A 16242-nucleotide genomic window follows, 5' to 3' on the forward strand; every position below is an offset into this window, starting at 1 on the left:
GTAAAGAAGCCATGAACTAAGGAGCCACTAGCAAAGCAGTGACCAGGTGCATCTCAAACTAAAATTAAGGTCAAATCACCCAATAACCACAGTCTTTTAGCTTAGTCTTTTACAATAATATCCTGTATGTGTGTCCCAAAGTCTCTGAAACTTTACAAAAAACACTTCAACACATGTAGCATCCCTTGTGGTACAATACTTCCATAAAAAGGCTAGCTAGCCATGCTATCAAAGCAATTTGTGAAATCTACAAACAAATATTTGCCGGAAGATCTCTCTCAAATCCCTCCAACTTATTAACAGAGAGTGGTCTGGAATAGTGTCTTTGTGCATTAGAGAGATTAGAAAATGAGCTGCCCTCAGTGTCTAAAGTTCAAAAAGCAACAGAGAGCACAGATCAGGGAGCAGGTGCATCAAAAAAGTTAAACTGTCACATTACACTGCAGTGACAACTGGCATGGCTGTGAAAGATGAACAAGTATTTACAAGTGTCAGATAAGGGAAAGAGGCATGGGAGCTGAGAAGACAAAAAGAGAACAAGCAAGACAGATAAGGACAGCAAGTCAAGTTTTCTAAGGTGAGTTCTAATGTCATCATTGATTTACAAATTCCCACCATCATGAGTTAAGACATTCAAGACTCCACTGTGAACTGTTTCTGTCGAAGACATGACCAGTAGCAACAGTTTTATTTTTGCTAGAAGTCATAATACTCTACTAAATGTACACTGGAAGACATTTCCCACTCGACTTGTGTAAGAGTGATTTTAACTAATTGTTTCATACAGGGAAGAGAGTCATGAGAGCAAGTAACAGCACCTGACTCCCTTACACATGGTTGATGTGTACAGTGGGCAGTTATCTGTCATCAGGGTTATTTTATTTGATGGTATCCAGCCTGCTTTTATTAGGTAATTTTTTTATATATATATACCAATGCTTTAATTATGCCTAAGTAAAAAATATAACTTAACAGGTGTACTTTCTTACTCTATGTTCCAAGTCAGGTTTCCCGCATACCACCTTTGTTCAGTGATACTGTGCAGAAGCGGAACTTGTTTCTTTGTGAATAACAGATTTTCTTTTTAGGATAGCCAAAATAAATTTTGAGAAAAAATAACTAAAAACTTTTCAACAAGAAAAAGAACAGTCTTTGAGGATTAATTCTTATAATTTAAACATCTGTTTAAATTCAAATCAGCTCGAAGCAAGTAACTGAAAGACTGACATTTCCAAAATCTTCCACCCCCTTCTTTTAACACAAAACTATGCTGTAAGGCCGGCCCAAATCTTCTGTTTCTCAAAAACCACATTTTTAATTGCAGTTACTATAGACCAGAAATGTCTGGTCAGTTCCAGGCACACGATCACCCAGAGGATGGGAAAACCAGGTGTCACAGGGCTTCCTTTTCTGATGTTAGAGCTGTAACTCTGGAACAACCAAAAGCAGAAACTCTCATAAACAGGATAATCTGAACTAGAAAATCCTTTCTTTTCAAATCTCACTACTCACTTACTGGGTAAAATCCTCCTCTGACTACAAACTACATTGACTTTCTCAGTGCACTGATAATTGCAAACACACAACCTCGTCTTACCCATTTAAACACTGGGAAGTGAAGTGGAAGATCTGTCCTCAAGCCAGAAGCCCATTCTCATTCCTGGTCTTTTGAGGATTTAGGAGGGTTCTTGAGGGGTCACCTAGTCCATCTAGGAGCCACAAGGCAGGATCAGCTAAACCTGTACAACTCCTGGTAGACATCTGTCTAAATTCCTGAAGATTTCTAATGGTGGAGGCTCCATGACCTCTTCCAGGCAAAGCTCCAGCTGTGCTGCCCTGCGCACCAGAATCGAATACATTAAAGCACGCCAAAGTACTCATATCACTGAGCTCTATGGCAAAAGTTCACTGAAGCACTTCAAAATTTAAAAATTTATGTCCCATTTGCAGATGTGATTGAGGCAATTAAGAGCCACAAATAATTAACTCTGCAAAGAACTGGCAGGCTTAGGGCCTCTGCGAATGGCAGCGTGCATTCATCATTACTGTTTGCAGGGTTACAGTAACAACAAATAAAAATCCTGTGCAAAAAGGCAGAGTTATTGTTGTGGGAATAGTCATTTGGACATTTAACCAGTACCTTAATTGCAACACTACCTTAAAACAGATTTGCATTTACAAAGCACAATAAAATATAAATAATAGAAAGCTAGTCTAGATCACTTTAACTGTGTAAATACGCTAAACCCTGCTTATTTACCTACTTTCCATTTTGCAAAGCTTAATTGGTACTTTTATCAAGAGCAAAGTTACCACTACACAAAACACTTGCGACCAAAGGGAAACTCATTGAAATATAATCTCAGTTCTTAAGTGTTTTGCTAAATAACTTTATATACACTTATCCTGCAATTCACACCTACAACAGAGAGGAAATTAATTTTTTTGATGTGAAACTCTGGAATAATTTGCTACAAATCAGTCAAGATGCTCAGACAGATTACTGTTTTTATAATGGTTTCCTTTCATAAATAGACAATCTAAAGCTTTCCCTCTGGGAGTTACTCTGCCTGTACTTCCCTCTATCCAAGACTCCCGTTTATTCTTCCCATCTAGAAACATAAGCGCTGTTAATCAACGCTGCATATGATTCAATATATCACAGCAAAGAGCAGAGGGAAGAAATCACTCAAGGGAGGAAAAAACCACTATGGGATAAAAGGGACAAAGATTTAAGTTCATATATCTAATAAACAGTAGAGAGTAAACTCTTCAGTAGGTCTGAACTAAACCCACTTTATCAACTCTTCTTCTACAACTTTGTTGGGAGAGAAAGAAGAAGGGTTAGCTTCTGAAAATGCTTTAAATGCCAATAAAGTTAAAATTTATTCAGTCAAAGTGTTCCATTTCATTTTTTGTCTTTTTCCTGTATTAAATCAAGTTTCCAACTGAATTAGACTTCAAGGTGAAAAATTTTTGTTAAAAAAAAATTAAAAATTTAGTTTTACAGACATCTGGGGTTCATCGAACTCTGTGTTTTACTCTCCATATCCACAAAACCAACATTCACAGCCCTGGAACAGGCACTGAAATTGAACACTGAAACAGACACCAAGTGTTTCCGAAGGACTGCTTTCGTGTCGATGAACATATAGTTACTCATAAAACAGAGTGGAAATGTTAAAAAGGAGAACACTTCTCACACCACACTGAAAATGTACATTGCAATGTTAAAATCCAGCCGCTTCAGAAACGGGGAAAAAAAAGAAAATCTGGACAGTCGCAACAGAAATTGGCCCCCTGAAATGAATTTGTATCTGAGACACCAACTAGAAGCAACTGAAGACAGTAACTTCATAGTTTAGAGCTCTGTCAGCCACATGCCCAGCAATTTACAGAACTAGCTTCTGCACACGTAACAGTTGACCCAAGTCGGAGCTAACGTGTCAGTTACGTTTCTTTCTGGATGCATCGAAAGTGAGTGCTGAGGGTTGTGGGAGCGATCTGCAGAACGTGGCCGGGTGGGAGGTAAGCGGGCATAAACAGACCAGTGGGACTCCGAGTTCAGCTTCCCAGTTTCACATCCCATGCAGCCGAGCAAGAGAGAAAACGGTGTTTCTCAGGAGATGCCCCAAGCTTTTTCACTTTTTAAAGTAAGTTACCTAGGAAATTCACACCTTGTTCAAACACTGTAAATAAGTTACATACATGAAGAGGAATTTAAGAATAAAGAAAAATTTACAAAGGATATGAGGTATTGCAAAGAGCTGAGCGAAAACATGGAACGATGACCCCCAGGCAATCTGCCAGGGAGCAATGTACGTCATGATGAACTGCAACTTCTGCAGTAGGTCCCACAGCTGGAAAAAAAGAAAAGAAAAAGAAAAAAAGAGAAACACGGTGACTTTTTAGGCACTGAGACAGTTTCAATACTAGTATCTGAAAGTAACAATTTTTAGAACTGTGCCCCGGAATGAATGTGAGAGAAATTAGGCTGTATTATTACCTTTCACGGGCATTAAGGCCTTAGTTTAGTAAGGCACAAAGGTATATTCTTCTTTTGAAATTCAAACCTGCAACGGGATATGTTTTTAACCACCACACTGAGGTAGCTCCCAGATTACCCTTCTTCAGAAGTATGTCTGCTTTCATCAAAGTGGGAAAACACGTTCTGATACTCACTGCATGTATCACCCTGCCAGCCAGCCAGTTTCAAGAGAAGAGACTCCAGGAGAGAGTGGATACAGCAAACAGAGGAAGCTCCATGTGCGACACGTGTGGCTTTGCACGTGGAAATCAGACTTATTTCTCAAGAACACAACACTTTCGTTTGTGGAATCAATGAGAGAGGCCATCACTGTGTCAGCATATGCTTGGCATCAACCATGAACTGTGGCTGCATTTTCAAGATCAAAGCATCCTACCATAAAAATGTTGTGTTAATGTGAATTTTTATTGTTGTGCAGCACAAATTGAAGAATACACTGAATTTCCTTTTGCTTCCTGTAAAATACGCTTGGTGCTGCAACTAGCAGTTTCTGATTCAAGAATGATGTTTACTTATTCTCTAGAATATTTTTTTCCCTGTCAGCTCTCTTGGCATCAGGCCAAAACAGATCTTATGTCTTGTCTGCATTGAGCCACGAGATTCATATTGCAGAGAAGGTTCCTGACAAACTGTCAAGGAAAGCTTTGGCCATCAATAGACGTTAGTGCTCAACACACATACAAGTTGACAGTGAAACAGGAATATATGTGATATTTCATGCTTATATAGCAAATATATGTTGAATTTCCTACAAGTAGATTTTTTTTTTTGAGTTAATGAAAAACAAGACATTGACAACATCCTGAAAGACACTGAGGCTATATCAATACTCACATATTAAATGCTTCCAGGGAATGTTCCCAGGCACTAATATTGCGTACGTTGTTAAATTGTTAGAAAGGTCCCTGGGAAGGTTTTGGTCGGGCCCAACTAGCACTCTTCCAAGCCATCCCCAGGCACCCCCCTTTCGAATGAAAGCCCTCCACGGTCCATTTCCAGGTGGCAGTTCCATACCTCCACCCTGCCTACAGACTAGGAGAGTTTATTAGGGCGGACACAAGCTTCCCCATGAGAGCTGGCCTCAGGGACAGAGCTTCCAGGCACACTTCATGGACTAGCATGTTGGCAGTCACAGAGGACGCACTGGCTAACTCATTTCATCTGTCCTTCATTACCACCCCCAAAGTAACACTTGGCCATCTGTATCCACATCGGCAATGCATTTACAAGATGTTTCACGGAATTTCTCTATGAGTTGTTGTAAATAACGGCAAATGAATTGGGAGGGAGGTAAGAATGACTAACATTAATGCATTTTGGTCCGTGTGCTACCAAAGGAACACAAAGTAGCTGCTAACTCTGGTGATAACCAGTGTCATGCTAACTCTCGTTAAACTGATAAACCTTCCAGCTGAGACCCAAACAGTGCTTCACATGCTTTCTGTGCTTTAGCACAACTCAAATTAGGAGCAATATGCAAAATACTATTTTAACTATGTTAACTATGTTAACTTTGCACAGGCGTACTATTTAAAACCACCAAAGCAAGCAGCTATGATCTCTTCAAGGCATAGCCTGCTTACCCTGTGCTTAGTTGAAGTATGAGAAATTGCTATTCTACCAGCTTTGGTTCCTCTCAAAAATACTACATGTGTACTTGAAAACGACAACATTCGATAAAGTAGGCAAGTAAACCTGAACTGAAACTAGGACTCACTTCTATGTATTTGAACCCTCTTCAGCACACTGCAGGGTTGCTTTGTTTTGCTTAATTTTTATGTATCTGAAATGTCTGAATGAACAGCTGGGAGAAAACTGTATCTGCTAAAAGATTTAAGTGAAGGGCTGAGAAAGCTAATGACTCACATCTGAAACCTCAAAAATTCAAAACTGCAGCACAAACCAGAAAAGTTCTGCCTGTTACAGACTGAAATCACAAAGCCATAAATCACCCCAGCTGCGCTCAAAGCCCAGGGTTCATCAAAAGGTTTTCAAACCTCAAATAAAATTCAGCTTTTGCCTTTGCTAAGAAACCAAATCCACAAGGAGACCCTTCTGGCTTCTTGTTCCATTACATTGTTTTAATAATTTTTTAATATTTACACATTCTTGCAAAACAGGCCATGGAGGCCAAGTTCCCTGTTGCTTCTAACAAGTCCTCCCACTTCTACACCAACCACTGCTTCAGCTTGCTGTTGTTTCTTTCAGCACTTCCCTAACGTTGCTACCAGGCAGGCAACGGAGCTCATTTCCATTCGCAAGAACAAGAAGGTAAGAAGAACGCTCTAGTGAACTTCTCTTCATTTTTGAACCTCTTGAGAGGCTTGGAAATGTGCGATTACCAAGCTACTGCTTTCATTAAGAGTTGTCGAGTGCCTCTGTTACCCCTTAAATCACTGCTTCCAGGGCATGTTCTGTAATACAGCTGAAGAGTAACACACCATTTGCATTCTACCTACGTAACTGTCACTGCTAAAGGTGATGCCACCTGGCAACTGTAATACAGAGATTTAGGAAGGGGGGACTTGCCTTTACATTTTCTCTTTTTCATTTGGTAGAACCAGCTGAAAAAGTATTTCTCCCTGCCATTTTTACCCAATTTACAATATGCTTTCTCCTTTATCTGATAAAGGAACTCCAAGGATTCGGAAAGCGCAATTGCTTTTGTCACGGGAAGAAGATGAAGCTGCTAAAAAACGCCTTCATAAATAGGAGGAAGCTGATCCTCAGAAACAGTCATTCCCTTATTTCAACTATAACTAACTGCATTTCAGTCTTCAATGATCATAAGACACCAGCTAAAGAGGAAACCCATCCACATTTTTTTAAGTAGTCAGAAACAATATAGCATTTGAAAAGGTTCGAACAGCCAAAGCCCCTCTGGAGCTGCATCCAGTGAGGAAATGAAAAGGCAAGAGGAAGGACTTCAGTGGGTACATTGGCAGTAAGAGACAGACTGGGGGGAGAAAACATGGACTGGCTGTTGAACGGGGCAGGGGACCTGGTGACAAAAGGCACGGAGAAGGCCAAGGTACTCAACGCTGGCTTTGCCTTGGTCTTTACTGGCAAGCCTCCAGGAATCACAGGGCCCTGAGACCTGTGGGAAAGCATGGAGAAACGAAGACACCCTAAGTAAGAACGATAAATTAAGGGTACATTTAGACAACCTAGACAAAAACAATTCCATGGGACCTAATGGGACACCTCAGCCCTTCAATGAATCTGTAAAATATGCAATTTATCCTCTGTAAAGGTTTCTTTGAATGAGGGTAATAACTTGCTCCTGAGGGTGTGAGGTATACTTTTTAACAGTGCTAGATACAAAGGGGGAACCTTCCCATATAAATTAGGAAAAAAAAAAAATAATCTCTGCTGAGTTTTAACCCTCTCTTCATAATGATTTCCTCAAACATGTATAAAAGAGTAATTTTTCATTAAGACTTCTGCATCCCAGTTTAGGATGATTTATACAAGAATATTTTTATTAAGCCTTCTTAGATCATCTATGTTTTCTACAGTTCACTAAGCAGAAAAATGATATATTATTTAGGGGACATAAAGTTCTAATATTCCTATATATCTTTACTCATGTGACAGTTTTGCAGAGTAAACAGTTTTTAAATCTTTGATAAAGAGTTTAAATTATCAGTATATTCAGTGCATTTAAACCAGCACATTCCCACTACTTTCAAGTGAAAGTCCAGAACATTCATCCATCTTTCATATTTATTTTATGTGGACACAAACATTTTATTATCTTAATCATCCTTAAGTCTTCTGCGAGTTCTGAAGAGCCTCTACAGACCTCTGGTGCATAAGCTAGTGTTCTATACAACTATAAACAGAGAAAAGGCAAAGAATTATCTTTTCAGGGTTTCTTTTACATCTGTTTATTCTTACTTAACAGAATTTAAGTAACATTACAAACTAGAAGTTAACAGAAATTAGTTAATATACATTAAAGAAAAGATTTTGGGAGTCCGAAACATGAAAACGTGACCTCCTTTTGTCAGTTGGGTAGATTCCAATAAACTGGGCATAGATTAACACCTGAATTTAAATGGCACCGAATGTGAGGTGGAGACACCGCAATGCTTTCAGCTTTTGGCAGCCTTTCTATCTGTTTAGCATCTGTTGGGACTCTGTGTGGGCAGAATCCTTGGCAATACTGGGACTAAATAATGCATAAACATTAACATTTTCTTGCTAAGCTTGAATTTTGCTGTGGTTTTTTTTAAAAGTATATGCACAAATTGGTTTTAAACAAAAATAACTGTCATATACATATGGCTATATGCTTTATGTGCAACACAAAATTGAGAGATCAAAAAAGTTAAATGCAGAAAGCAATTATTTCCTGCTTTGAACAGGTATTTCTTTATGTTCCTGTTTAGATCCTGAGAAACCGGGATGGATTTGAACTCTCAGATGCTAGGAGGGTATTTAGTTTTTCATGTTATGCTAATTCTAGTCAATTGGTAGCTCCGAGTCTTGGAAGGAAATTCTAATACCTACTGGTAATCTTTTTCTTCTTTTTTTTTTATGTCAATAAAAATTAAAATACATCAAGAGGGAAAAGTTGTAAGTATGTATGTGCTTATGGATATGAAATTAAAATTAGGTGAAATAATTTTATTCTAGTTTATGGCTTTGCTTTACAAATGGTTGACTTTCTGGTTTTTTTTAATGTCATTTAAAACAAACTTCACTTACGAAGTCCTACAAAACAAGACTTGCTGGAAATATTAAAGGTTTGTAATGTTTATGTCTTAAGTCATTGTGACATTCTATTGGCATATTTGAAGAGCACGATGTTTGAATCTGCAACAAACACTTTCTGGGCTGTCTTTATTTGCATCTGCTTACAGACATTTGAAGCCTTTATATTGTGGGATTTCAAGATCATTGTCTAATGTAACATATATAAGAGGATCAAATTATAATCAGTCCTAGGCTCTGATATCAAACCTCAGAGGAATATACTCCTGAAACACAGTGCTCAGCAGTTAACATCGACAGAGTACAAAACAGGCATGTTTTAAACTATTTTGGGTAACAAGCCTCAGAAGCCTTATATTTGAAGTTCAATGTTAACCATCAGGCAGAAACAAGCATGATGAGGACTATGACAATAAGATGATGATATAACCTAACAGCCCTGGATCTGCTCATGGCAGATGCTGCTTCTTCGTACATTGTCAGATGACAGCAAAAGCCCAGGGAAGGAGCCTGCGGGACTGTAAGAAACCATCTCCCATATCTCCTGAGGTGGGCAAAAAGGACAAAATCAGAGCTAATCAGCTTAATTTGCAAAGGGCCAGACAAGCAAAATAAATCAGCTGGGAGCTGCACTGATCCAGCCTCTTCAGTGAAGCTTTCACAGGCACGGCTCCTGCCAAGACCGCATCATCCCAGAAATCTCCTTTACAAAAAGCAGACGTAAAAAAAGGCACAGAGGAAGTTGTGCGCTGAAGTGCCAGATGCTCTCGATTTCTCGTTCAGTGCCTGCATCACCAGATGCAAAACACACCTCTATCAGCAAGAACGTATATGAACACAGTCCTCAGCGTGCAGCCAGCCAGACTGACCCAGGAAGCGTACACCTCCCTGTGCTCCTGAGTGCGTTTGTCGCGTTCTAAAGGAAAAAACACACAAAAAAAGAGAGAAAATGCTATTTGGAAATAGTGTCAGGAATGAAGTCTGACAAAAAGGTCAGTGACAGAAGGCTGAATGAAAAATCAATTAAACCATTTCTCCAATATTACAAGGAAACATGAACTGTACAGTGCTCAAGAGAGTTAAGGCATCTATGGAAAATGCCACTGGGATTATCCTGTCAAATATCAGGTGTAGCCTTGGGTATTTTACTCAGCAGAAAGTGTCTTAACAGGGTTTATACGCCAGATATCAAAAGTTGAGGAAACAGCTGTGAGCCAAGAGGGCGCAGCTGATTAAGATGTTGGATTTCAGTATGCACGAACAGCAAGAAATGGATTAAAATATGAATTAACGACTTAGTGCCAGAAGCTTTGAAGTGAAACACCAGATTTAGAGAAGGATGAAAAATCACAAGGGGAAAGGAAAAAGGCTTTTGACTTATAAGCAGCACCTAAATCAATCAACAGGACATGCCAACTAACCAAGAGTTTTATTGCCACAAAGGCAATAAAAAGATCCAATAGGTTAATTACTTGACCTCAACCAAGGACCAAGAAGGTCAATGCACTTGGTAGCACTTCCTCATAAAATGAAGGAAAACAAGATGACACGCCTAATTTCTTTCCTGTCCAAAGGACTGTGCTGTGGATGTTGAAAGTTAAGCCTCATCAGCACAGGTCTGGCAGGCTGTTACAAACTGGCTGTCTTAGCTGGAGTTACTTGTGACATAAAGATCCTCTTTCATAAATTGGATCCTATGGCAGAAAGAAGTATACAGGAAGAGAAAGATTCTTATAAAAAAATGCGGATTCCTTATTAGCTGGAAAATGTATTCTGGGAAAGAAGAAAAAAATATCAGACAGGGAAATTGTATTCTTAAGTGAGCTCAGCAGGGGTAAGAGTACTTAGGCAAATGAATTCAGTGTTAATGAAGGCAAATTTAACAAGCTCTGGTTCTTTGATTATTTTGCCTTATGCATGAAGACAAATTCAGAACTCTCAGAGGACTTGACTATAAGAAAATATAAGGTGATTTCATATTTTAGTATTGCTAATTAGTTCATCCACACACACAAATTAAGAGGCCATTAAACTGCCTGCCAGGAACACACAAGACACTGAAAGAGATGCAGAGTTGTGGCCCTATACATTAGACGGCCAGCGACACTGGGTCTTAACATACACATCCAGATCTGTGTAGCAGACGACTGCATAAACTAGGCGTGGCTCTTTCTTTAGGGCTCAAAGGAAGCTACACAGATTTGTCAAAAATACATATTCGAGAGTACGGGTATAATTTCTCAGTTGTGCTCTACAGATGCGAGAGTTGCACGTAGAAGGGCCAGTTCACCACAGTTTGGCACACAGGAATCTCCAACACGCTGCTGGTTGCTAACCGTAGTGAGCAGACTAGCAAAAAAGTTCCACCAGTTTTTTGTAGCAGCCAAGGGCATACTATAGCCAGAAGCCTCCACGTTCACACTACTGAGGTGGGGTTTTTTTTTTTGCTGTCTTTGCTCCTTCAGCTCAATATCAGCAGCACCACCTGAGGTTCCTAAAGCAGTTCAGAGAGACGCCATGACCCCTCGCCACAGCAAGATTTAGAGGATGCCCCTGGCACTGGGTAAAATAGAAAGCCATATCTTTAAGAGAGCACAGCTAAAGTGCTGTGGACAAGCCTTGCCCTGAGCATCTTTGTTAACACTCAGCCAGTTCCAAACTGATATCCTTGCTGTTTGAATGATTTGCATGGGTTGCCACTTCACAATACCTCTTCATTCTTGACTTGAACAGTTGTTACTCCAGACATCCTTTAAAAGCAGTTCACACATCTGCCAAGAAGGGCAGTGCTGGGCACCACATTCCTTTCTGATTTTTTTTTTAATCATACTGAGGAAAGATGGACTAGATGATCTGTAACATGTGACCATGCTCACGCTCTCCCTCTCATACATGTCTTAAACGCATTAAGAGTTTTTCCGCCGTTTAGTATTATGCCAGTAGACATCAGAAAAGTAGAAGGCAGGCCCATGTTTTCATCATTCCCAAACAATTTATTAAACTGGTTAATATTCCCATATTTTTTACCCTATTACAGAAGAAGTCTCAGAGCTTTTCCTACTGTTAGGAGCCTGGGAAGAAATCTCCTAAGTCCTATTATATATTCCACCCTTGCTATGCCTATGAAGAATACATTCTCAGTTATTTGTGGGTTTCCAGTTTCAACTAATATGAACATTCTTATTAACCTTGGCACTATCATCTTTTAAAAAGTCCAGGGAGAACAACTGGGTCATTTAAAGAGTTTACATGGAGTCATGTAGACCAAGATGTCTGTCTTGATTATCCAGTTTGACATCCTGTAGATGTAGAGTATACATCATAGCACTACACCCATCATTTCTGAATGAGCAACCGCGTATTTTTAAAAGGCTGTTCAGCTCTGATTTAAAGAAGGCGTTTTGGATAAAACATTTGTTTTGACAAAAGGAGTTTTGGACAAAAGAATCCCAGGCTGTAGCCAAGGACACAAATTAGGCTGGCTACATGGAAAGCCTTAGCAGAAGAAAGATGGAGAAGTCCTGTTCCACTTAAATTGAAAGCTGCGATCACTCTTAAAAATAAGTAAGGAAGTCTTTCCTAAAAGTTTTTCTTGCTGCCTTCCCAAGACAATTTGAAAGACAAACCAGCACACTCTGCATACACCTAATCAAATTTTATAGCATTAAGTTTTCACATTCTGCAACTTGTCAAAATGTAAACAGCTAATGATATTTTTAAAAGAAGTTAATTAACTGTGTTGCATTAGTAAGTCCTATGATGTTAAAAAGACAAAAAAATCCATCTTGGTTAAAATATCCTCAGGAATTGAACTGAATAGACTCTTTTGTTCTCTGTGTTACTCAGTGTGGGTGGCTTGGCTATTTGCAAACACAGATAGAAATCTGTGAGCAGCAATTCAGACTTCCATGCCTCAACTTGTTCAGGGAGTAATACGCTCTTTTGGAGCTTCTGATTTGACTAAATTACATTAAATCAACAGCACAATGGGGAAAATGAGGGAAGCACAATCAGTGAGATATTCAGAAATATTCTACCGAACATTATGAGCAAAGTTTTATTCAACATAATCTGCTTCAAGAGTCACTAGTGCAGTTGTGGATGTCTGTTGAATTTAGATGCCTGCTTCCCTGGTGCCTGGCAGAAGAAAATAAATGCTTACTACCACAGTGCTTTGAGAGCATGCAAATATTTTTTTGTGGGGTAACCATGCTTAAAAATTACCATCACTCTGCCTAAAGGCACAGCACTCCTAGTGTTCTCTAATTCAGAAGGTGGTAAGTTGACTTTTTCAATGAATAAGCAGAAACCAGCTATGACTGTGTAGTAAGTTCTGCATAGCCAAAAGTGATGGTAATAGAGACTCTCTCAGGTTTTGGTTTTCTTTTTAAAAATAGTTGCAAACATAAAAATGACTGAACTACAGACAGACAGAATGTGTGAAGACCCATAAACCTTTTAGGAACAGAGGTGGATTGCAGCTTGGTTAGGGCCTATAGTATGGAATATGGAATAAACACACACCATCTTTATCCTCAAGTGCCCATATCTGTTCATAAAGTTCCACAATATTGAACTGATTAAAGCTCAGACTTCAATTGGGCTAAAGAAAAGTTATGCCTTTTATGATTTGCATTAATAAGACTTAAATTGCTATTTTTCAGATTGGCTGTAATGATCATTGTGTAACTGTGCATGTGCTTTTCTAATATAAATAATTCAACCATTTAACATTAGTTTTTTAAAATGGAACAAGGACAAGTCCACTTGATGAACTGATGACCTGCAAAATTTCAGATATTATCACACTGAAGAAGATGGCAGATCAATGCTAAAACTACATTTTCAGAACACGTCTGTCGTACAAACTTTCAGTCTGGTAGAGTAGTAATTATTCTAGCAAACATCTCTGCTTAATTTGATAGGCATCCTTCAGTATCTCATTCTTATTGCTATCACCAGTCGTTCTACTGTAAATAGTAGCTTTAAACTACTCGAGCAAGTCCCCCCAAAAAAAGCCCATTGAAAAGCTTTTACTTACCTCTCTTCCAAAAACCTGAAATAATCCTATTTTTAGGAATATATAAAAAACACCACTATTGTGTGATACGCTCAGAAGATCAACATTTTCAAAATAATTAATGAATAGTATGACTTTCAATTCTAGGGTGCCAATTTTTTGATCCTGTAAAGAGATTTTTGGAGAATGAATTCTAGGACTAAACAGGTCATTATCCAGACATGGGATGTCCACTGATGCACATCACCGACAATCTTCTTCGGAGACAGAAATTCACCCCTTACTCTAGGGAATACGGTAATGCTGACAACTGAAAACTGCCACAATGCTCTGCATCACTTTCACTGCTCGTCTTTTGCTCCAAGGTAAGAAGCTTAAAAATTTACTTTAACTGTATTTTAGGATCACGGAGCATGGAGCGGGGGTTCTTTTTAAAGCAGGGTTTGTATCAGCTCTTCTCCTCCTTTTCTACTGCCCTCCCTCCCCAAGTCCTGCCTCCTCACCCCCGCAGAGAGAAAGCAGAACAAGGAGTCTGAGGGCTGAAGGCTTGAGGCAGGTGAATCTCCATTAGAGTGTGGTCCAAGAGTTCAGAAAAAAGAAAAAGCCCAAGTTCCCTCACTGACTTATTCCTCCCTTCTCCTCCTCCCTGAGAGCAGCACAGATATGAACCAGGAAAAGCACCGAGTTTCTGCTTCACTTTTTGCCTGAATGAGTGGGAGCTCCCAACATAACACTAACAAACTGCGTCTTTCCTTAGGAAGCCTGGAACTTCTAGGTGGGCATGGACAGTGGTCTGAGCTGACACTCCTTGTGTAGAAGGGCTAAGTATCTCCACACACATCGTTGGGCATCTCCACAGCACACGCAGCCGTCAATATGGAACCATGTCTTTCTCCTCTCAGAAATTAAGTGGTGTTAGCTGGGTCATATTCACACATATGGTAGGAATATTTTAGAAAATGAAACCAAGCAAACAAGCCTGACCAAAAAATCCCCAACAACAAAACCAAACACCTCACCAGAGCTTCAGAACAAACTGTATCGTATGTTATGGCAGTCAGGGACCAACAAGTTTTAAACCAAAACAAAATACAAAAGAATTGGTAAAAGCATTAGGCAAGTCTTCAATATTTTCTCATATTTTATCAAGTTAAATGCGCTTCTTTCAGTGAACGAGCACAGATAGCAAATCAGGACAGGATCTGATCTGACTGGTGCAGAAAGGTCTTTTTTAAAGTAAATTCAACTACAGCACCCTCCAAGAGTTAACAACGTAAAAGAGAGGAAGGAGCTCTGAGGTTAAGGTTAAGGGCAGCATCACAAGGGTAACAGACTGAAAAAAAGGGAAAAGAAAAATGTTAAGGCTGACATTAGGAAAACATTTATTATCATGAGGATGATTAGATAATGGAATAATTTCCCAAAGGAAGTTGTTGAGTCAAACAGTAGAGGCATTCAAAGGAAACCCAGATAAAAACACCAGGCAATTGATCTGGAGGGCAGCCCTGCACTAATGACTCAAGAGGCTCTTTCCAACTCATTGAGGATTTTCCTCCTCTTGAAAACAACAATTCTGAACTTTCTATAGCAACACGTGAACAAAAAGCAAATGCAAAACATTGCACAAAACCAGAGAAGACATTTAACTGGAACCTTGGTTTCAAGGTTTTTTCCTCTATAGTACCAATAAACTGTCTATATATGCATTCATTACTTCTAAGAAATCCTACCACATATTGATGAGCATGGTGACACTGAGAAGATACATAAAGCTCTGAAAATATATTTACCAAAGTAATGACAGGAGCTATAAAACTTGCCTTATGAAACACGATGGACATCATGAAGAAATCCAGCAAGAAATTTTCTGAAATATCTCTGTAGTCAAATCGGAAGAAGATCACAGTAAAGCTCAAAGTAACAAACTGATTAATAGGATTACAGAACGAGGAGCGGAGGAGTTTCATCCCAGCAACTGTTATCAGGATAATATCACAGCTGTAAGAAAGGCAGAAAGAAAAACCTAATCAAGTCAAAGTCATAAAGCATTAAATTAGGAAGGTCTTAAATACAAGTAGCTGTGCCAGATGTATTTTAGATCACTATATATATCTAAATCTACACATCTTACTGATTTCTGATATTATTCCCATGTTCTTTTAATAATCACATTTATTCTACCCATGTGCAACTTCACATTTTTCCCTTATTACACACTTGTAATCTGTAATAATGAAAGAACACTGTACTACAAAGAACAGCATTGACTACTACAACCTAAGAATCTAAAAAGGATATTTTTACATTGCTCTTAAAATAAAATTTAAGTTTGTGAAGTATCTTGGCACTTCCATTAATACATTACTATAATTTGTAAAGAAATCTTGAACTCCAGGGTTTTTATTACTAGAAATTTCACATGATGATACAGTTTACAATTATTCTCCTAATTTCA

General features: G+C 38.9%; 1 protein-coding gene across 1 annotated transcript in view; it reads right to left on the reverse strand.

The window, feature by feature from the left end:
• The window catches only part of PCNX2 (pecanex 2), a 159744-nt gene that overhangs the window by 56748 nt on the left and 86754 nt on the right, over positions 1-16242 (reverse strand). Inside the window, exons 21-22 of the mRNA XM_056342869.1 lie at positions 15608-15785; positions 3750-3860 (exon numbers count right to left, since the gene is read on the reverse strand). Coding sequence (XP_056198844.1) covers positions 3750-3860; positions 15608-15785 — 289 coding nt within the window. The remainder of the gene's footprint in view (positions 1-3749; positions 3861-15607; positions 15786-16242) is intronic.

Source organism: Falco biarmicus, chromosome 6 (genome assembly GCF_023638135.1).
Source record: "Falco biarmicus isolate bFalBia1 chromosome 6, bFalBia1.pri, whole genome shotgun sequence".
Classification (NCBI taxonomy): domain Eukaryota; kingdom Metazoa; phylum Chordata; class Aves; order Falconiformes; family Falconidae; genus Falco; species Falco biarmicus.